Source organism: Branchiostoma belcheri, unplaced genomic scaffold, assembly GCF_001625305.1.
Source record: "Branchiostoma belcheri isolate BF01 breed outbred unplaced genomic scaffold, Haploidv18h27 scaffold30, whole genome shotgun sequence".
Taxonomy (NCBI): domain Eukaryota; kingdom Metazoa; phylum Chordata; class Leptocardii; order Amphioxiformes; family Branchiostomatidae; genus Branchiostoma; species Branchiostoma belcheri.
The window spans coordinates 545,680-565,392 of NW_017803910.1; the positions used below are offsets into that span (position 1 = coordinate 545,680).

Here is a 19,713-nt window from a genome sequence, read left to right on the forward strand (position 1 = left end):
TGTATATCAATCACTAAATGTTGTACTTAGTGTCATGATATATAATCTTGATATATAATCTTGATGTATTTTGTAAAAGAATTGAAGAAACATAGGAAGCCTTGTGAAGTAGTGCTATGTCAATCATAAGCCTTTCTGTACATACAGTGATTAAGTGTTCATGAAGTTTCTAATAGATTTTATAGACTGTAGCACAGGGGAAAACTTTGTGATGAAAGTTATCAAAGGTTGAAAACATATGAACATAAATTTAAATTGTTGTTTATGAAATAGTTAATATTAGTGCACAGTACAATGGGTGTTTTTGCCTTCAAACGTCCAAAATTATGTATAACCATGTTATAGTCAAATAAGTACGTTTTCAGATGTGAAAGTTCTTATTAGTTCAAAATATAGCACATGTCATTTTCTATGAGAATGCTTTAACCCCTTAATCAATAAATTGTTTTGGATTGTTTGCAATCAACATTCTCACCAAGGTCATTTTGGCTACACCTAGTAATAGTTCTCAACATAATAGAGACAATTATCCGACCATTACCTTGTGTAAGCATTTTTATCAGATAAGGTACTCACACAAACAATATTAAACCCTGCAGCAAAGTTTTGAAAACCATGTCAAGCAAAATATAACACAAAATATAATACGTCATTTGCTATAAATACTAGTACATGTATGCTTTAACCCCTTAATCAATAAATTGTTTTGGATTGTTTGCAATGAACATTCTCGACTAGGTCATTTTTAGCTACACTTAGTAATAGTTCTCAACACAATGGAGACAACTGCCTTATAATTGTATGAGCATTTTTATCAGATATTAAAGGAAATCTTACAAACGAGATTAAAGCCTGCAGCTAATTTTTGAAATCTTGTCAAGCAAAGTATTTTGATCCGAAGCACTGCTGTTCGCGTCTTCTTATTCTCTTGCGTGCTGATCAAAAATGGTCCAGAGACTAGCGGCTATGTTGTACTTTCTAGCTCCCACTTGATATTGTTCTCTGCCTGGTGATTAAGTTCTTCCTTGTTCCTCCACTTCTTGGCGCACGAGTCGAGAATGAAGAGAAGAACGAGGCTGAGTAAGATGAAGGCAGCACACCCGACAGCCGTCTGCTCCAGCACGCCCCACTTATCCAGGCCCTGTAAGATCCTACCCACACGGGTACTGTTGTCAAAGGTCTGTAATAAAAAAAATCCCCATGTTGATACGTTTTATACGTTTTGACAGATATTTGGTATCGATAAATCAGGACTATCCTATTACGTTTCTGACAACCTCTTCTCTGAATTTTTCAAATGGAATAGCCCTTAAGTACATCAAAGATACTTTAAGTGTTGTTGTGATATTATGTTATTGTTCGTGTACTACTGAACGAAGTTATCTATGATAGCCTGGGTGGTGATCTGAATTGTTTACGACCGAGACATGGAGGTAAATTTTTTAGAAGCCGTTCGACAACTAAAAAGCGCCACTTTGCGAGTATGATACAGCTTGCAAGAAATGCAAGTATTGACTTTAATACACCAACTTAAAGGAAATATGTTTTTGGATTTCCCTGGTCATACAGGCAGTTCAGATCTGCTCCACATCATCTACAGCTTGTATGATAACAGAAAGGGGGAAGTACCGGAATATTTCTTTCTTATGGTCATAGCCTCGTAGAATTCCTTCAACAGACAATCATATGACGTATATGCATATGGCTACCCCTTAACAGAAATCGTCGCTATCTACGTGATGTTCTAGGTCAAAGATTTAGCAGCACGAACACTCACAACTGCGTACATTATTATTACGAAGAAAACACAATGTCGAAGTCGCAAGGTTCATCATACAGTGAAGAGTTAAAAATACCAGGTTCATCATAAAGTGAAGCCTTTTAATTAATCATATCCATTCCATACATACCATGGCTTTTCAGTCCTTAACAATGGGTAGCAGTAGGTGCATCAAAGCTGTGTAATGAAGACCCATCAAGCGACTTTTGTTGTCAATGTAGGTCTGAGACACTCTTGTGGATCTTCAGTAACAAAGTACAAAGACGGTACTGGGTGACTTTTTCTCACAGGGTGACAGAAGCTTGCACGAATGTCACACAGATAACACATGAATTATACAGCACTGTCCCCAGTCATATACAGACAACACGGCATGGATATCTTGCAGACCTCTAGTATATCATTACTCCACCTAGCGTGTTTAACCGGTCCAACAACTTACTTCATTTTAAGATATGCCTGGGGAAGATGGACTGCTTGTGTAATTATAGTGGGTGTGGGATAATATAATTTGCTTAGTCTATTCCATAGATAGTATACTTTTTTGTCTATTTATGCCAACATGGGGAGAATATGGCTGTATCTCGTCTTTAAAGTTTTTTTACATTGTTGAGGCATTCTTTGGAATTCAAAGGCATTCATTCTGAATAGGGAGTTGATTATATTGCTTCTATTATTATATCACCTGCTGAAAGACTTGATGAGGTATTGATAGCTTAAAGATACGTCCCTTTGTGCTTCTGCTCAAAAAGGCCATTTGTTCACAAAAATCTTAAAAATCTTAATGACAAAGCAGTCAAGCACTGCTATATATAGTGAATAATCATAACCTTTTGGGAAGTCCGTGTCTATGAATTTAAGTACAAATTCTATATTTTTCATCAACATTATGACTTTCACATTGAGAGTAATGTATTCGTGTATTGTTCTATGATATTTATCGTTTCTTAACTTTGTAAGGAGTGATTCTTTGGACATGCACATGTCTTTATTTTGAATGTTTCAGACACCAGACGTGGCCCTTAATCAACTTAAGACTTTAGTGTTGTTTGCACGTTGATAACATTCCTTCTCAGATCCGTTGCTAAGCACATAACCATATCGTTAATATGTCCACTATGTGATGTGGGGTATCGAGACAACATAAATGATATCCCATTGATTCAGCATATAGAGAATTGTGGTGGCACATAATGTGAAAAAATGGGATATACAAATAACTTACACGTATTCCCATAATACCGATTAGCACGTCTTTGTACAGTCAACTATTTTTCAGTACTAGATAAATGGGATAAATAATCAGATCTAAAATATTGTTCACTACAGATGATGTGGTTCAAAAGTCAACGTCCAGACAAACTACCGATGATTACATCATTCAGGACCAAAATAGCCCAGACGGATGAGAATTACAGACCAAGCATCTCAAAATAGCTTAAACGTTTATTTTTACCCTTTTTGATGTGCATCTAAATTTAGTTAGCCTTGCGTTAAAGCCACCAAGATAAATAATTGGGCACAGTAATACGTATAACAGGAAGGAAAGTATTTGTCAAGACTGTACGTGAAGTGCGGCCTGAAGGTGATAAATAGAAGACTCTGGGTTCGGAAATGGCGCCAGGAATAGGTTTATAATCCGTTAGTGGAATGTTATGAGTAAACCAGACTGTATGTTCTTTTCCCATTGTAGTGTTAGACCAGCAGGCCACGTGGACGGTATGTTACACACGTGTACTTGTCACGAAGGTATGCTTTTTATAATCCAAGGCCAGAGTAATTGTAGACCCTGGATTTTAATTTGTTCGTTTCGTATAGCTGATAAATCGCCTTTTTGCGTAACACCGGTTTTGTACGGTAGGTACAAGCTATGTAACACCAGGCTGTAAGGTTTCATCCACCCGCAGAGGGATGGACCCCAAAACTCTATTCGATAAGTGTGGTGGGTTCTTTGACGTGTACAAGGTGTGGCTTTCCTCAGACACAGAACATCCGGCTTTCCTTTCTATCTGAGAGGAAGTAACTATCTTTTAAGATAGTTACTTCCTCTCAGATCATCTGAATGGGGATAGGTCTAAAGAGCATTCCTCAAGGGCGCAACACTAGTCTGCCAAGGGATTCGAACCCATAACTTTCAGATTCTAAGTCAAACCCTGACCACAAGATCCCCTTGACACCTTTCGCATAAATGTTCTTTGACTTGGTTTCTTGCCATCGTGGTGGAATAAATAATCTTTTAGCCTTTTGCCACAGGCTCACAACAAGTACCGCTTTAAAACGAATCTATGTAACTAGGAAATGATAACACATGACATAAAGATTCTGACACAGGAAAATCACATTTCAGATGTTTATTTCAAAAAGCATACTTCCAATGAAATGGATTTAAAATCGTATCACATGGATAGAAAATGTGATAAGAGAACATGGTACAGTAAGATGGTACAGTATAACAAGTTCAAGTCTAAACATATGAACTTTCATACTAAATAACTTGTTGGCTTAAAGCTAACAAAGTTCTTGTTGGCTTTATACACCAATTAACGGTTAACTGCGACTATCTGTGACCGAAATATGTTGTTTTATCACAATATCGATGTCAGGGCCTTACGAACGATTACATCGTTAAATCAGTTTACAACGATCGGGCTACTTACTGCAATAACGGAAACCTGGATACAGTTCATGGATTTCTGTACTAAAACGTAAATAAATCTAACTGTTAATTTTTATTTATACATGGCAACATGGATGAAATTGTGCAGTTAATGTCCACAATCAATGTGATGATGAGAGGAGTGACAACAACATTTTCTTTCAATTTTTTTCATGATATTATGAAATTTCAGATCATAATCATAATACTGTCACAGAAGTAAATTACGCGCAAATAGTTTAACCACAACTGTAGGCAAGAACACTGCAACTCACATAATGGTGATTAATTCACGCAACCAATGAACGCATGTCATGTCACAATTAAAACTTTGAAACGCACTCTATTTAGTACATTCTTTCATCAGCTATTCGGTTTCAAGATCAACATACTTCATAGGAAAGTGTAAAAGTGCAATAACCTGCAATAGCCATAAATTTCCACACTTAACTAATGACCAACAATGTACAATATCTGTGGCACATGTTTATATAATTTTCCACTACTGAAGTGTGACTACATTGTATAAGCATTTGTGATAAAGTTTTTGTATCAAACATCTGCGTTGACTTGATAAACAATACTAGTCTTCTCAAAGTATTCAATAAAAAGTGATGGTCTAAAACTTGAAATCTATTCTGCTTCTAAACATTAGTTGAATAATCGGACAGAGGCTTTGACAGTTTTATCTACTATAATTTATCCTAGAATGGCAGTTTTGTTAGTGATAATTTCTGAGCAAGGAAAATTGCTTGGTCGTATACAAGAAGTCTTTGTACTACAAGTGAAATGTAATCTGAATATTAGATAAAACGTATGGCAGTTGGCTTCGTAAACTCTTTGTCATGGGCCAGTGCTTACAGCAATGTGCATAGTGGTTTTTAACTGGACATGTAGTGAGTTAAAAATACAACACGGAGAATGGCCACATTGGCAATGATGTCGTTCAGTTGTAGGCCACGACATATTTTAGGCAACGTGCATAGTGGCATTCAACCTGACACAGTGAGTTGAAAACACAACACAGATACAGAGGCCGTATCGGCAATGGTGTCGTTTCTTCTATGGTCTGATTTTCATCGACCACATGTGAAGACAAAACACATGGCTTGTTCCGTTTTAACGGACGCTCAACTTGTATAAACCAAATCTTGGTCCCGATGCAACATTTTTCAATTTTGGCAAAGGTAGTGACACTCTTCCGGGACCTCTGGGACATCCATGACCCCCAGGACTCTAAACCCAGCCTCCTGGAGCATGGAGCAAACCGACTGCTTCCCCCATATGGTCCCCAAACCCTTCCCCCCCTTAAAGTGCATGGACACCGGCACACAGTGAAGAAGGCTAGTGGAATACATCACCGGGCCGAAAGGGTTACCGATGTTTTCTGATATTTTCGAATTCCCCTTGATCTCGACCAATGAGAAAAGCCCGCCCGGCTTGAGGATCCGGCGGACCTCGCTGAGAGCATCTTCCGGGAACGCCACGTCATGGATGGCGTCGAAGGCGGTGACGTAGTCGAACTTGTTGGACCAATCAGCGGGCAGCTTGGCCGCGTCGTGTGTCTCGAAGCAGGTGTTGGTGAGCTCCTCGGCCGATGCTTCCTTGGTGGCGGCTGCCATGGCCTTGGGGTCCAGGTCGATGCCGTAGAACGTGCTGTTGGGGAACCTTGATGCCAGGATCAGGGAAGGGGCGGCCCTGCCGCACCCGATGTCAATGACGTGGATGCCGGATTCTGTTCAAAGAAAGAAAACATACAATATTTGTGTTGGAAAAACACTATCAACACGTAAACTTGAACATTTGTTTGTTCGTTTCAACTATGCGTTCTTCAAGCCGTTTTTTTATTTTGGTAAGCATTTCTTTTAGAACAATCATGGTAGCATCAAATCAGGATAAATATATGTGCTTGACAATGTTTTGCTTTACTTTTTGTAGATAGGTGGAGACGGAAAATAACAAAGGAGAGCAATGCCAAGGCTAAAAGGCTGACATCCAGACCAGTAGTAGAAGTAGCCCGTACGGCAGAACTTTGCACGATAAGACTTACCCAGCTTTTCCTGCAGTCCTTTGATGGTGGGGATGAAGTGGTCCACAAGCGTGTCCTCGTGGTGTGACCTGCGCACTAGGTACATCACATCCTGCAGCGTGGAGTAGGTCGAGTAGGGAACTCCTATAGATGTGAAAGAAATTGTGATAAGTATTAATCATCATCAGTATCATCATCCATATCACAATAATCATCATCATCATCACTATCATCATCACCGTCTTTATCATCATCATTATCACATCATCATCACCACCAATATCATCATCATCGTCATCATCATCATAACACTAAAAAATAGCATTTTCCGAAATATGACAAATCCTAGGAAGGTACGTACAGCGATTATCAAAGTTGGCAATGAGGGTTAGTTATTCAAAACCGTATTGAAAGACGCCATTCTATGCTAGTATGAATTAATCTTTGATATCTTCAAATGTAATTTGTGTAGAAACGTATCTTCAGCTAAGATGCTCACATTTGCAAGGCAAAATCTAACCTAGTGCGGATATCAGTGTTCGATTGTCGAACCTTTTAAAGATCTTTAAACGTTCTGTCGGTCATCAGTCCTCTGAAAGCCAAAAGTCTGCAGAAGTTTCAAAAGGCGGTAAATACCGGCAAACTATGTGCTGACTATCACATCTGGCTCCCGAGGATTTCTGCGCTATTTTAAGAACGGAACGCGAAGAAAACGTTTTGATGCGGTCTTTCTTAGACTGCCGGGAACGATTCAGCAGAGATTATGGTAATCTTGGCCTTGGTGAGGTCATCTCAGAATGGGGTTTCCAGGCGCTTCTAGTCAAGGCCAACCAAAAGGCAAAAACATGTGGCCTAGGAATTTGCTTACGAAACTGAGATGGACACCGCCCTATACACCGAATTGTGTGGAAAGAAGGCACTCTATTAAATAAAAAAATCTCGTTGCTGATACATACACTTGTAGCCTGGGTACCCAGGCTGATACACTTGAGGGTGTTGTGAAATACATAACACTATTGGGTTGAGGAGCATGTAAGTTTACAATTATGCAAATGTACACAGAAATGTTCCCGTGTATGCAAATAACAGGACGTATATGTAAATTATATGCAAATCATTACTTATATTACTTGTTTTTTATATATACAAAGTTACAAACGTACCTGTAGGACCGTCCTTGGCGAAGCACTTGACCACCTCGCCTGTGGCCTGAGCGAAGCAGTCGGCCAGCTGGCAGAAGGGGGTGACTGACCTGCGGAACTGGGACAGGAGGATGGGGATGCGGTGTCGCGGCAGGAAGAACGTCTCCTTCTCCACGTCCACCACGTCAATCACTCCTGACGTGGCCATGGCGCCCACCCACTCACGGACGTACCTGCGGGAATACGGAGTCAGTTGTGCATTGGTTTTGTTCCATACACATTTAAAAACTAAGTCTACTCGTAGCTTAAATAGTAGTAAAACACTTTCGTCTTCTTATGAAAAACTTAAACTTTTCTCCAACTCAAAATTTGACTCACCAGAAATTTTCGACTGAATCACTCAGTCTTCCTCAGCTATCTGACCCAAATGCTGTGGACACGTGATTTTTCCCACGAAATTTATCACTTTCGTCTTCTATGTATGTAATTTAAATCGTGCATAGTCATCTATAATAATTGCTTATATTTGCCTATATGTGTTATATGTTAGATAGACGACCTGCACCTTGTCTCTCTAGTAGTGGATGTAGGTCTTTCATCACCATTCAAATGCATGGAGAGCGCAAACAATAATGGCAACTTGCCAAGTCTTTGAAATGTAGTTCTATCATCACTGCTATGCTAGCACAGATGTGAGGCTTCATAGCTAGCCGGCCAAACGGAGATGGGAACCGCCCTACACTGACCTCTCGATGATAGGGTCAATTGTACGAAAAGAAACAAGCGCCTTCATTAGATACAGTGTGCTTCAGTAAAGCTACATACCACTGATGAATAAACTAATTATTGTTACTGCCGAACGTGCATTGTTCCAATACCGTGTCCTAGACACCTTTGGATTAAGAACCTACTGCCCCTACAGCTGGTTAGCCCTGAAAAGGCTTTGGGACTACCTTTAATTACCTACCTTCTATAGGTTAATTCACAAAAATCATCTTGTACCATTCGGTACACATGATACACATGTACAACGTAACCCTCAACCTAACAGGACATTCTGTTGTAGCAAAGTGTTTATCTTAGATTAAAATATGTGTTACATAAGAAGCCGAGAAATATAATTAAAAGAGCACCAGATTTAAAGTAACAACAAACTGTCCACTGGTAAGGAATATTTTTCGTTCGTTTAAAATCCACGGGTTACTATATTTAGAAAACTGATATATTTAAGTCAGTAAATTTACGAGAGGTGTAGTCTAATAACACCATAAATAGAAACATTGTTTACTTCATCTGCTAATTTCTCAGCGTAGTTTGAGATGTATCCGTTAGTTTGGCTCTTAATATCGCTGAGTAGTCCTTCTGTTTGTTTGATAATCAATATTTACTTATTGATAACAGAACCACCCATTCGGTGTTAGGCCCAGGGAAAAACGTTGTGTTCCCGATTTCAGTCCAGAAAAGTAGGGAAGATTTTCATGAAAGTTCATCTGTGTTGGTAGTAATCATACTAAAACGTGAAACTTTATTCCAACACACTATTTACAGGGATCAAATTTTCAGCGACCACTGTCGCCTTCATCAGGATAATTAATGACCAATCACTTCAAGATTTTCTTTTGCTTTTTTGTTTTTGTTTTACCTTTCTGGTCACTATGGCTCCCTGGGACTATTTCATGTAATTATTATTTTTTACTTCGTCAACTTTTGTTCTTAATGTTTATTAATACATTGAATGGGGTTACTAGTTATGTGTCTATCGATGTCCTCGAAAAACTAGGTCCATCCGTTTGATAATGAACAGCAAACGCCCTTATTTCCGATACAAACAGCGGAACTAATATTGATATCTGTACAGACAGTTTGGTGTCAGAAACGTGCTTTGTCCAGAACGATGCCCATGCACGGTTCTGGATTACCGACGCGTATCCAGAATCTTCCCTGAGGCAAACCTACGTTCTTGGATACTCGGAGGCTATCCAGAACTGTAGTCTCTATCAGACTAACAATGTGGCGTTTAAGAACAAATCCAAAAATGTAAAATGTATACAAATTGTTATGGACTATTGTGACGGACAGCCAAGAGCAGTTGTTTTCGTTGACTTGGCTAAATGATAAGACGCACAGTAGTAACAATAGCTCGTTAAATTAAACTTGGCCACATCATTCTCGACCAAGTCTTGTGACGAAAGATCAACCAACTCATAGTTTAAGGCAACGAATCGTCTGTACTGAATCATGAGACATGAAGATGGTGGTTATATATACAGCTGGCTGAACAATAGAGGTGCAGAAGACGGTGTGTTACGCCGAAAGGTGATTATATATACGGGGTGAATAATACCGTGGGCATTACGCAAACACAAGCAAACACACAAACAGACACGCCGACAAGAAAACCTCCCAGGCCTTGTGTAGACGTAACAACTTACAGATAACAATATAGCATTTGAGTTTGGCGGTCAGGGATAGAAATGAGGGTATCTTATAGGACTGTTAGGTTTGAAACAGTCACAGAAGGGCTCCGGATCCTATTCTTATCGGTACGTGTGACTTTTCTCAAACACTGTTTTCGCCTGAATCGAGTGAGGTGTAATTATAAAGTGCCCTGATAAAAAGCATTGGGATCTGGTAGGGATTCGAACCCAGAAATCCTTGTTCAGAAACCCTAACCTGGTGACGAGACCGCCTTGTCCAATTGAAGACACTTCTTGTTCCGCCGCTCAGAACCTTTCAGCGTGCCACTAGGTTCTCTTCCAGCTCTCATCAATACACCGTCAACATACCTGTCTCCAAGTCATTTTACAACAACAGTTCCTTCCCCCGGACTGCAAAATTATGGAACTCTCTTCTAAACAGCTGCTTTCCGTCCGATTACAATCCACAAAGCTTCAAAACAAAGGTCCACCGCCATCTCCTGACATAACTACATTATACTCACTTAAGTACCTCTAGCTCTATGCCTAGAAGTGGCCAAAAATAATTGGCCTTGCATTGAGCGACACCGTTAAAAAAAAAGACATCGTGTGCACCTGCACGACTCACCTGACTCGCATACCGGCGGCATCGGCGATCTCCTGGCATGTGGCCGGCTCCTCCAGCCGCCCCATGGCCTCAAACAGCCCGGCCCTGGACCCCACCGACATCGCCATGCACACGAACCCCGCCTTCACGATGTCGAACATCTTCATCGCGAACTCCATGGTGGACTCCTCCCGCCCAGGCTGCTCGCCGCCCGGGGACAGCATGATGTCGCTCCGCTGGTGAGTACTCATGGCTTTGGCTCGGACTCGTCTCTTGACAAATCTAAGACAATAACAAAACAAGACGGAGAGAAAACAACTTGTTAAACTCGGCTCTGTTGACTGAACGGACCCTTTCTCAACAAGGGTACACACGCAAGTGATCACTGGGAATGAGACTGTTCTTCTTCTGTTCCTCCGTATTTTGGGGACAATGCTGTATTTTTGGAACTAAGAAGTGAACCTATCTGTGTAGTTAGTACAAGTAAAATGTAGTTGAATAAAGTAATTACAAGCAACAAGCAGACGGATAATGAAGCTGTGCTATCCATGGTAACAACCTTTCGGCTGTCATCTTGTCTTCTTCATCTTTAACTTAACGTGATTAGCAAGGTTCGCATACGTCTGGCTCACCTAGCAACCGAGCCGCTAAAACGGGCTTTCTGACCAATGGTAGTTAATTAGCTCATAGGTAACAAGAATAGGGCAATTAAAGCATTCATACACCTTGATGCCCCGTGTCATAAAGACACATTTCTTATAGAAACCTACCTTCTTCCCACGCCAGGTACTGACTCGCACGGGTTTAAAAACGGCACTGTTATCAAGCCACCATTTAAGTCAGAATGTTAAACTAAGGCCACACCGATTTAATTTTATGGATGACATCCTCTGAAGACCCCCAAACTAGTGCGCGCGGGCGAATAAAAAAAAATTCCGGCCAAAAATAAAAATGCTACTGAACCACAGGAATACAAAGCTGGTATTGTGAATTCCCGACAGTACATAGTGACGTATACGACAAGCCGGTACATGCTGGCTTTTTGTGGCATTTATGAATCGGTACTATACTTATGTACTGAGTTCTTGAGTCGTGGAGCTTCGAATTCGATAGCTTGGGTGCTCGGCTCCGTTTTGTCGCTGACTACCATGGACTACCCAGGCCTAGAGCCAGGCCAGAGCCTCGGTGGAGGTGATCTTTTTTTTTTGAGAGCGACAGGCGAAAATCAATGCGCGCGCGGATGTCATCCATAAAATTAAGTCGGTGTGGCCTAACATCAAATCGTTTGGCGTCGACACGACATGCTTGGGCTGAAATCAAATGTTCAAGAACAATACTGTCCTTTGGGCACGAGTCCCTGGGAAGCAAATTAATGCCGACTAAGCTTGTTACGGTAACTTCTCAGGAGAGATGTCTACTTTCTAGGTGACGATGTTTCCAATTTTAAAAGGCCTAAATTTAGCCCAGGCGTCACCTTGGGGATGGTATTTATTTTCGTAAGTTTTAATCTGTTGTCGAAGTTGCCACACATCGTGTTTTCGTGTCTAATCCTGTCCAGACTGATGCCTTCTCGGACACATGAGAGCCGCCTCAGGGCGGGGTGACTTCCTATAAATAGTTCTCCTTGACGACACAGTTAAACGTTTTTAGTATCTGTTACTGAAACATGTTGAATGGATTACATACGTACACAACACCGACTACAAGAAACCACCGCCGAAACGAACAGAGAATCGCATCTTTTTTGGCCAACTAGCTTGTAAGGTATATCGTTTCCAGGTTTTTGTTTGAAAGCAGATGTCAAGATCTAGTTATGACCATAGCTGTATATCAAATATTGCATGTGGTGACTACTAAATCAGAAATTTACCAAAAGCAAATTTTGATTAAAGGCAATACACTTAATCGCTAAATATAGTATAAATCCGTTGACAGTATTATAACAGAGGCAGGTTGGTGAGCAGTTGCGCTATCGCTGGGATCCGTAAATATCACAACCGATTTACAAGTAGTTTTCAATCCTACCGTTAACTAGCAAGAATAGACTGCCACGACCGAAAATTAAAAAGGACACAAAAGGATCCATTTACCTGACTTGAAGACCCGAAGGCTGATCTTCCCCAATCTACAGTGGCAAGTCCTGCCTTGCATTAACCAGAAAAATGCTCCGACTTGTCAGTGCAAAATGTACCAGATTTTGCTTTCTCGGGGATTACGATCCACTGATATATACTAGAGAGGCGTACAAGCACAGGAGCACAGTTTGCTTCCAAACGTCTCCTTAGAGTAAAATTTTTAAACTCGTTTTGTATGGCAAGTACACATGGCTATAGGCTGACCTGAGATGACTTGTTCTAACTTGGCGTCGGAGTTGGTGTTCAGCTGGAGAAGACACTAAGTGAACCAACTGTTGGCGCTGTTTGGCTGTGTGTTAATGTACTTTCTTAGGAGCCATATGGCAACAACACGCAGTCAACATTGGACTTTTACAAGGCCTTGTATACAGTAGTATAACAACACGTTCCGTATCTAAATTTATTTGAGTATCTTCCCGTTCACAATTCATCGTAGGCCGTCGTACAATTTTGATCTCATAGAATTTTCAAGCAGGCTTTGACAGAAGCATATAAAACATCATTTTCCTTAAAGGCATCCAGTCACTTACCTGCATACTGATTTGAAACAGCACATCCCAATATGTATATTGACCCTCATGGACCAAAAATACCCAAAATTCTGACGGAAAATGGTTACTGGAAGCCCCTTGGCTGAATTTAGGGTACCACCCATTTAAAGGACTCATCTTGGGGCTTGTTTCTGCAGTTTGTTCTCGCCCTGTTCTAACGTCCTGTTCTCGCCCTTTTACTATTACTGATTAAAACATAAAACTCATTGTAAAAATGACACTGAAAAGCCTAGGGTAATACCTACAGCAAAACAATGGAATAAGCTTATGCACAAAGCAAACCTATGAAACCTATATATGTGATAAATGCTTAGTGATAAACATAAAAACGCAATAAAAATAAATTGACCAGACAAGAAAATCTTACGACGCGTCCTCATAATTTGACTATACGTCGTTTCCCTATTCAATTTGTCATCTAAACGTTCTATACATCACTGAGATGTTTGATAAAGAGGACAGTTTAGAACAATACATACCGTACGGCGTTTTTCAATGCGTGTCCGCTGAGTGTGGCCGCAGTGCTACCGTCGCCAGCTCTGTATAGAGGCTTCTACACGTGTGTAGGGCGGCGCTTTATATAGGCAGGCAACCACCGAACAAACCAACCCTAACCACCGCTTGTTTCAGCCTTTCCTTCCGATTACCGGATTATGAGCCCGTTAACGACCGACAGTGGGGGCGTGGCCTTATCAAATTGGAACTTGTTCAAAGCAAACACGTGGTAGTGTTTTCAAAGACGCTCCGTAGTTAAGGACATGTTGTCTTTAAAGTACGTAACTACGAAAAGGTCGATTTAAATTGGAAGAGTGAATGTAGTTATCATAGAGGAAGGAACTCAGAGCGACTTGATGTGAAATCAGACGGAAGGGAAGCATTTAACTGATAATAACTATTATACGTAACGTTGGCAAATTGTAGGATTAAAACTGCGTTACATTGCCTGTATCCGTAGGAAAAGTGATGATTTGTAAATAACTATTTCTACACCTTCCAATATTGTTTGGGCAGTAGTATAGATTATATTTAAGAAGAAGTACGTATATTATTTAGTACCAGGCTTTATGTGGAATTGTTGGATAGCAATACGTGTTGTTAATTTCAACTTTCTGTGTTCTTGAGCAAGCTCACCAACCATTCTTGTTGGCCCCGTATAACTTTTTTATGTGCTTGAGTCTCTCATTAACGAATCATCCCTAAAATCGTCGTAATTAAATGGCCGTCTGGAGGGGTCAAAGTCCAAGGGTAGACCGTACGTTCCAGAGCCACGCCCACAGCCACGCCCACAACCGTCAAAACGTAGAAATACACTTCAAGTATTTGACTGACACTCTGTCATTGGTCGAACGGTTACTTGCCATTCTCTCATTGGTCGAAGTGCTAGCTAATTATAAAGGACTGTCAGAACAAAAGAGCATGTGGTCTATATAGTCCTGGCTAAAAATATAAAGATAGTAAATTTTGTTTTTCACTAAAATAACAGCATAGAAAATGTTTTGAATCGATGTAACAGCACAATATACCGATATCTTCCTTTCAAGAACAATGTGTCGTCTTTTATAGCTACCGTATCTTTTCGTCAGTCTTCATTAGTCAGATTTTTGTTACTAGTAATAGGTGCATGCCATAGTTCTCAGCGCCCTCTGTCGAAATTTCTTCGGTGTGCAGTTGCTTAATTTGACTCGCGTACGAAAAGGCAATATTTGTTGACTATGGAGACTTCCGTTCCGTGTCTATATTTAAACCTCGCACTTGATTTCATTACACAATTTGAACTTTTGATTGGCTAACATGGGTGGCGAGATGGTGGCGAGAGTAGTAAGTAAGCAAACAACGCAACGTAGACTTGGACCCTCCACCCTTCTACTCTGTAAGTGCCCTGCCACATACCTGTTACATATGATATAGTCCTATCATGATCATTTCGATGTCGCCGAATTTTCCAGCAGATTTTGCAATCGCACGACCATCGTACTGCGATCGTACGGCGTATGTGATCAGGCCCTAAGTCACGTGCCCGGAATAATTACGATTTTCAGCAAAGCTATGATAGCGCCGACCCCCAAAATGCGTCTACGGCAATTTTTCCGTCTTAAACTGGATTCGGCTACACATCAAAGACTGTCGCAAGAACGCCCTAGATTTACTGTCGTAAGTCTGTCGTGCGACAGCTGGGTCCTCGATCGTGCGTCCAATCGGTTACTAAAAGGAGCCATTATTCAGGCCTGTTCTGAGATAAATCACTTCACATTGTTCTCGCCGTTACGAAATATGAGCATAAAAACAAACAGGTCAAACCCCGGCGTAAAGGAAACCAGTTTACCCTCAAAACAACCCGCGACAGATTAGGTTCGAACGGAAACAAAGCCCGACTTCCGCCCATTATAACCACTACACATGTTGTATAGGTAGATAAACGTATGCTAGTTTGCTCTGAATATTTTCTTTGCACCTGTACGATTCGATGTTATCGGTAGACGTGAAAGAATCCTCGCTCAGGTCATGACCTCAAGAACAAAAGAACCATAGTCTATTGTTTTTGTTTGAAGACCTTTTGTGTCCGTCCAGGACCAAATGTCCTCCTAACACATGCTCGACATTAGTCCGGCCGTGCCACCTTGGTGGAACTGGTCTTTATCACGAAGCTATATGTTACTTCTATTCAACCTTGCTTCTGGCGTATGTTGTAGAGTGTTCGGCGGCTGTTCATGGCTTAACACGTGCCATGTATAACATGTATAACATGCTAGGTAATCTATACTTAGTACAAGGCTACACTGTATGTCTGTGTAAATTGTGCATGCATAGTTTTGCTGAACATGCCATGAAATAATAATGCTACGAGGCAAAATTGCACGAAATCATATCTTTAAATACACCTTAAAGCATGTGTAAAGGTACGCCAGAAGGAAGAAACGTTACCAACCTTTACGAATGCTTTAAGATGTGTTTTAAATATATACTAGATTCTGTGCACTGTATGTGTACGCAACATAACTTACAAACTCGATATTTTAGTGATGTCAATGTCCTCTATTTACCGTTATCGCAAAAGGGCTAATTTTCGACATTTTTTGCATTCTCTTTAACACGAGACCAATGAAGCAAGGTTCGAATCCCACTCCCACTCCCACTAACCCAGCGACGTGCACGTTAATTCGGTAAGGCAATGCTTCTATTGTCAGGGCATGTGCGGTCAAATAACTAGCGGACCTAACTAGGTACTATAGCGGTCAGATAAATTTCAACCAGAGGTTAAGGGTTCGAATCCTACCCGTCAAACCCCTGCTTACCACCTGAAATAGTTTGCATGTCCGCTGGAGAAAAAGTCAGGCCTTGCGTAGCACACTAGTTGTACCTTTACAGTATTTATGGTAGAAATGGGGACATGTCTCTGGTATGTTAAACCTGCAATTCTACATAATGAACACAGTTGACATTACTCTTGCAAGTAGTGAGCTTTCAAACTGTAATTTAAAAAAAACAACACGCCAAAACTTCCAAAGGGAAAATATAGATTTTACACATAGCTACCGTACCAATAAATTGTATGGATCTCGACTACTGCTGCATAAGAAAAAGCCTCAAGTAGCTCGAATTAATTCATATCGTACTTACTGTTACTAGCGTCTCTGCAAGTGCTGCTCGATTGAAATCCGTGTAACAAGTGGCACGGTACATAGATTGCCAGGATAGATTGAAGCCAGACTAACATGATCATTACTAAAAAGCTATTTGTTGTCCGTCCGTCTATTTGCGTCATCAGTGACATCACAACCAAGTGGACACCTTTGTTTGAAAATTGCCTCGAGGTTACAAGAGAAATCTAAGATAAACTCCATGATTCAGTTTTTTAGACAATATTTGATTAAAAACAACGAAAGAATGATAAATGGAAGTCCCTACCACATACACAACTACCACCGAAGTTAGTCCGAACATATCAGTTTGAAGTAAACATGATACATGTATCAGAATTATGTTGCAGTCCACGACACAAATTGGTCGAACAAATCGTCTGAACAAATTCAAAGGAGGACTTTTGCCCTAATTCATTTTAAGTTCTTGTCTTCCCTGACACGACTAAAGTAAGGTTTTCTGCTAAGTAAGTTCTTTTCAAAACCGTTGCCATGGTAGCAATGACGTCAACGTAACAATAGACGACCTCCGCTTGACGTCTTATTTAGGACAATATCGATATTCAGGTAGACGGATTCATATTCTCTTCATATCTGGGGTACAGTCAGATCATTGTGGTCTTGTATTGTTTTGTATTGTATTGTATTGTATCAGGGATGACCTCTCTCTTTCCGGATATCATGTAGAGGATTATTTGTTTTTTTGCTATTAGTCAGCCGGAGACGCCCCCATAGTCGGAAGCGGATGCTTATGATAACTTGACGTAACTTCCACACTATACACTATACATATTTGTTTATCGATTCATTTATACCGGGGATTATATCTAATCCTTTCTACAAGTGTTTCTTAAGAAAGGGGGTCTGATGGCTTCCTTAAAGATGCGACAGGGACGACTTAATAGTCTCCACCAGGCTCACTCGGGTTGATTAAAAATAGTACAGTTGAGCCAAATAGGGGGGGAAAATTGGCCAGGAGAGTTTGGCCACCATGGAGTTCATTTTCCCGCAGCTCACTCCACTTGTCGCTGACCCTATTCTTGTCTAATCTTACTCTCTCCATAACCACTCAGAAGATATGAAACGTATATAGTGGACAGGTTTGAACAATCAAACGTCACACGTGTGCGCACATAAAACCACACACCCGCACATGTACAAGGCAACACGCCCACAGACGCGTACACACCCAAACTTGCACCCACACACTCACCCTCATCCACTCACACTCACTCACCCACATACCCCCACACCCTTGTGGCCACATCTCCAAACACCCACACCCTAAATGAGAATACAAAAGGCCGTTTTTTTTTCTGATAACGTGCAGCGCAATTTTCTTTCTAATTTTGCCACTCAAAATGTAAAGAAAGTTATATTGAATCAAAATGTTAAACGACGCTTAAACTCAGTATCGACAATGTTTGCTACAAGATAAAGGTACTGTAAATTGTGAAAGGTTTACGGTGCTTTTATTTTCACGTTTTTTTTAATGGCCTGGCCTATTTCCTCAAAATCACAAAACCGCGATAGAAAACCACCACGAAAGTAAACGCATTTACAGTAACAAGTCATTAGAAACACAGAAAGTACTAACGACCCAAATATCATCGAATAAACAAGCGCAATTTCTGTTTCACAGTACTGATTATCAATAGAAAAAATGTTTCTATGTTTTCCTATAAGCACAGTTCAGTACGCACCTTCCTAGCGGTGTCCCGCCGAAGTTGGAGTGGGCAATATGAATATGAGAGGTCCGCCGTGTCCCTCAAACTAGGTCCGCTTTGTCGAGACCACAGAAAACCACACGATCATAGAACCTCTTGTTCTGCCGGATTTTAGGCAGTGTAAACAACACTTGACTGAACATCGTTGTTTTCGCCTTCAAAAACTGTACATCACACCTGAATGTAGCTGTCAAATATGATACCAGGGACAAACGATTTAAAAATATTGGCATAAAGAAAATATTGAAGTGCTCACCCGTGTGAGAAAAGAGCCGGCGACGGAGGTAAATAGGTGTTGGGTTAAAGCTACTTTAACCACAAAACAAAGGTAATGTATTGAATTTTAAGGGTAACAATACCATCGTCTGACCAGTCTAGCTATGTACACGTGTTTCCTCGTCAGAGATACACACTTATCATAATAATAAGTATGTATGGAATGTTTTGTTTGCGTCATAATAGCGTAACGTTGTACCTGTTCCCGTGTGGGTCAGGCCCAGGTAAACAGAGCGCGGTACAATCGGTTCAATAGGTTAGGCTGCCCGGTTTGGAGTGTGTTGACTGGGTTCAGCGCTCTTCTGCACGCTGAAGTACCATTGTTTGACGGAGGTTTTTGACATAAATGTTAAGGGACCCTTACAGCTTTTACCTTGACTTTTGTACTAGAAAACGACCCACACAGGACAGCTAGAAGCGTTGGTCACAAACGTTGTACGATTGTCGTGCGATTGCAAACAGAGGGCATTTGGGTGTAGTTGTGCATGTGTCGTATACAAAATTCCGCTGTCTTGCTACCAAAAAAGACTGTTTTACTCAACTATTAGTAGTTTGTTCCGTCATGGGCCTCTTGAAAGTCCAACGACATCACATTCGAACGTACATTGACCTACAGGGAATGACCGCGCCTTAACGAACAGGCGCTGCTTAAATTTGAACGCCGCGCCTTTCTTAATCTCCAAGCAGATCCCTCTCGGTGGCAAAAAGACAGTATCAAATTGGCCAGCCAGTATCCATTAGCCAGAGAAGCTCCG

The 19,713-nt window shown here is 40.8% G+C and overlaps 1 protein-coding gene across 3 annotated transcripts; it reads right to left on the reverse strand.

Annotated features, from left to right (window-relative positions):
* Positions 1–266: 266 nt before the first annotated feature.
* LOC109474250 lies at positions 267–18,948 on the reverse strand. 3 transcript variants are annotated; one of them, XM_019774521.1, is made up of 6 exons: positions 18,659–18,948; positions 10,653–10,913; positions 7,629–7,840; positions 6,487–6,609; positions 5,645–6,171; positions 267–1,180 (listed from the first exon to the last, which is right to left on the reverse strand). In XM_019774521.1, exons 2-6 carry the CDS (start codon positions 10,880–10,882, stop codon positions 965–967), a joined length of 1,308 nt encoding a protein of 435 aa, XP_019630080.1. In that variant the 5' UTR covers positions 10,883–10,913; positions 18,659–18,948; the 3' UTR covers positions 267–964. The 3 variants fall into 3 exon arrangements, with proteins under 3 accessions (XP_019630080.1, XP_019630079.1, XP_019630078.1); XM_019774520.1 differs by lacking the exons at positions 267–1,180; positions 18,659–18,948 and adding an exon at positions 13,797–13,824 and having other exon boundaries at positions 4,521–6,171; XM_019774519.1 differs by lacking the exons at positions 267–1,180; positions 18,659–18,948 and adding an exon at positions 11,191–11,200 and having other exon boundaries at positions 4,521–6,171.
* Between the last annotated feature and the right edge of the window lie 765 nt (positions 18,949–19,713).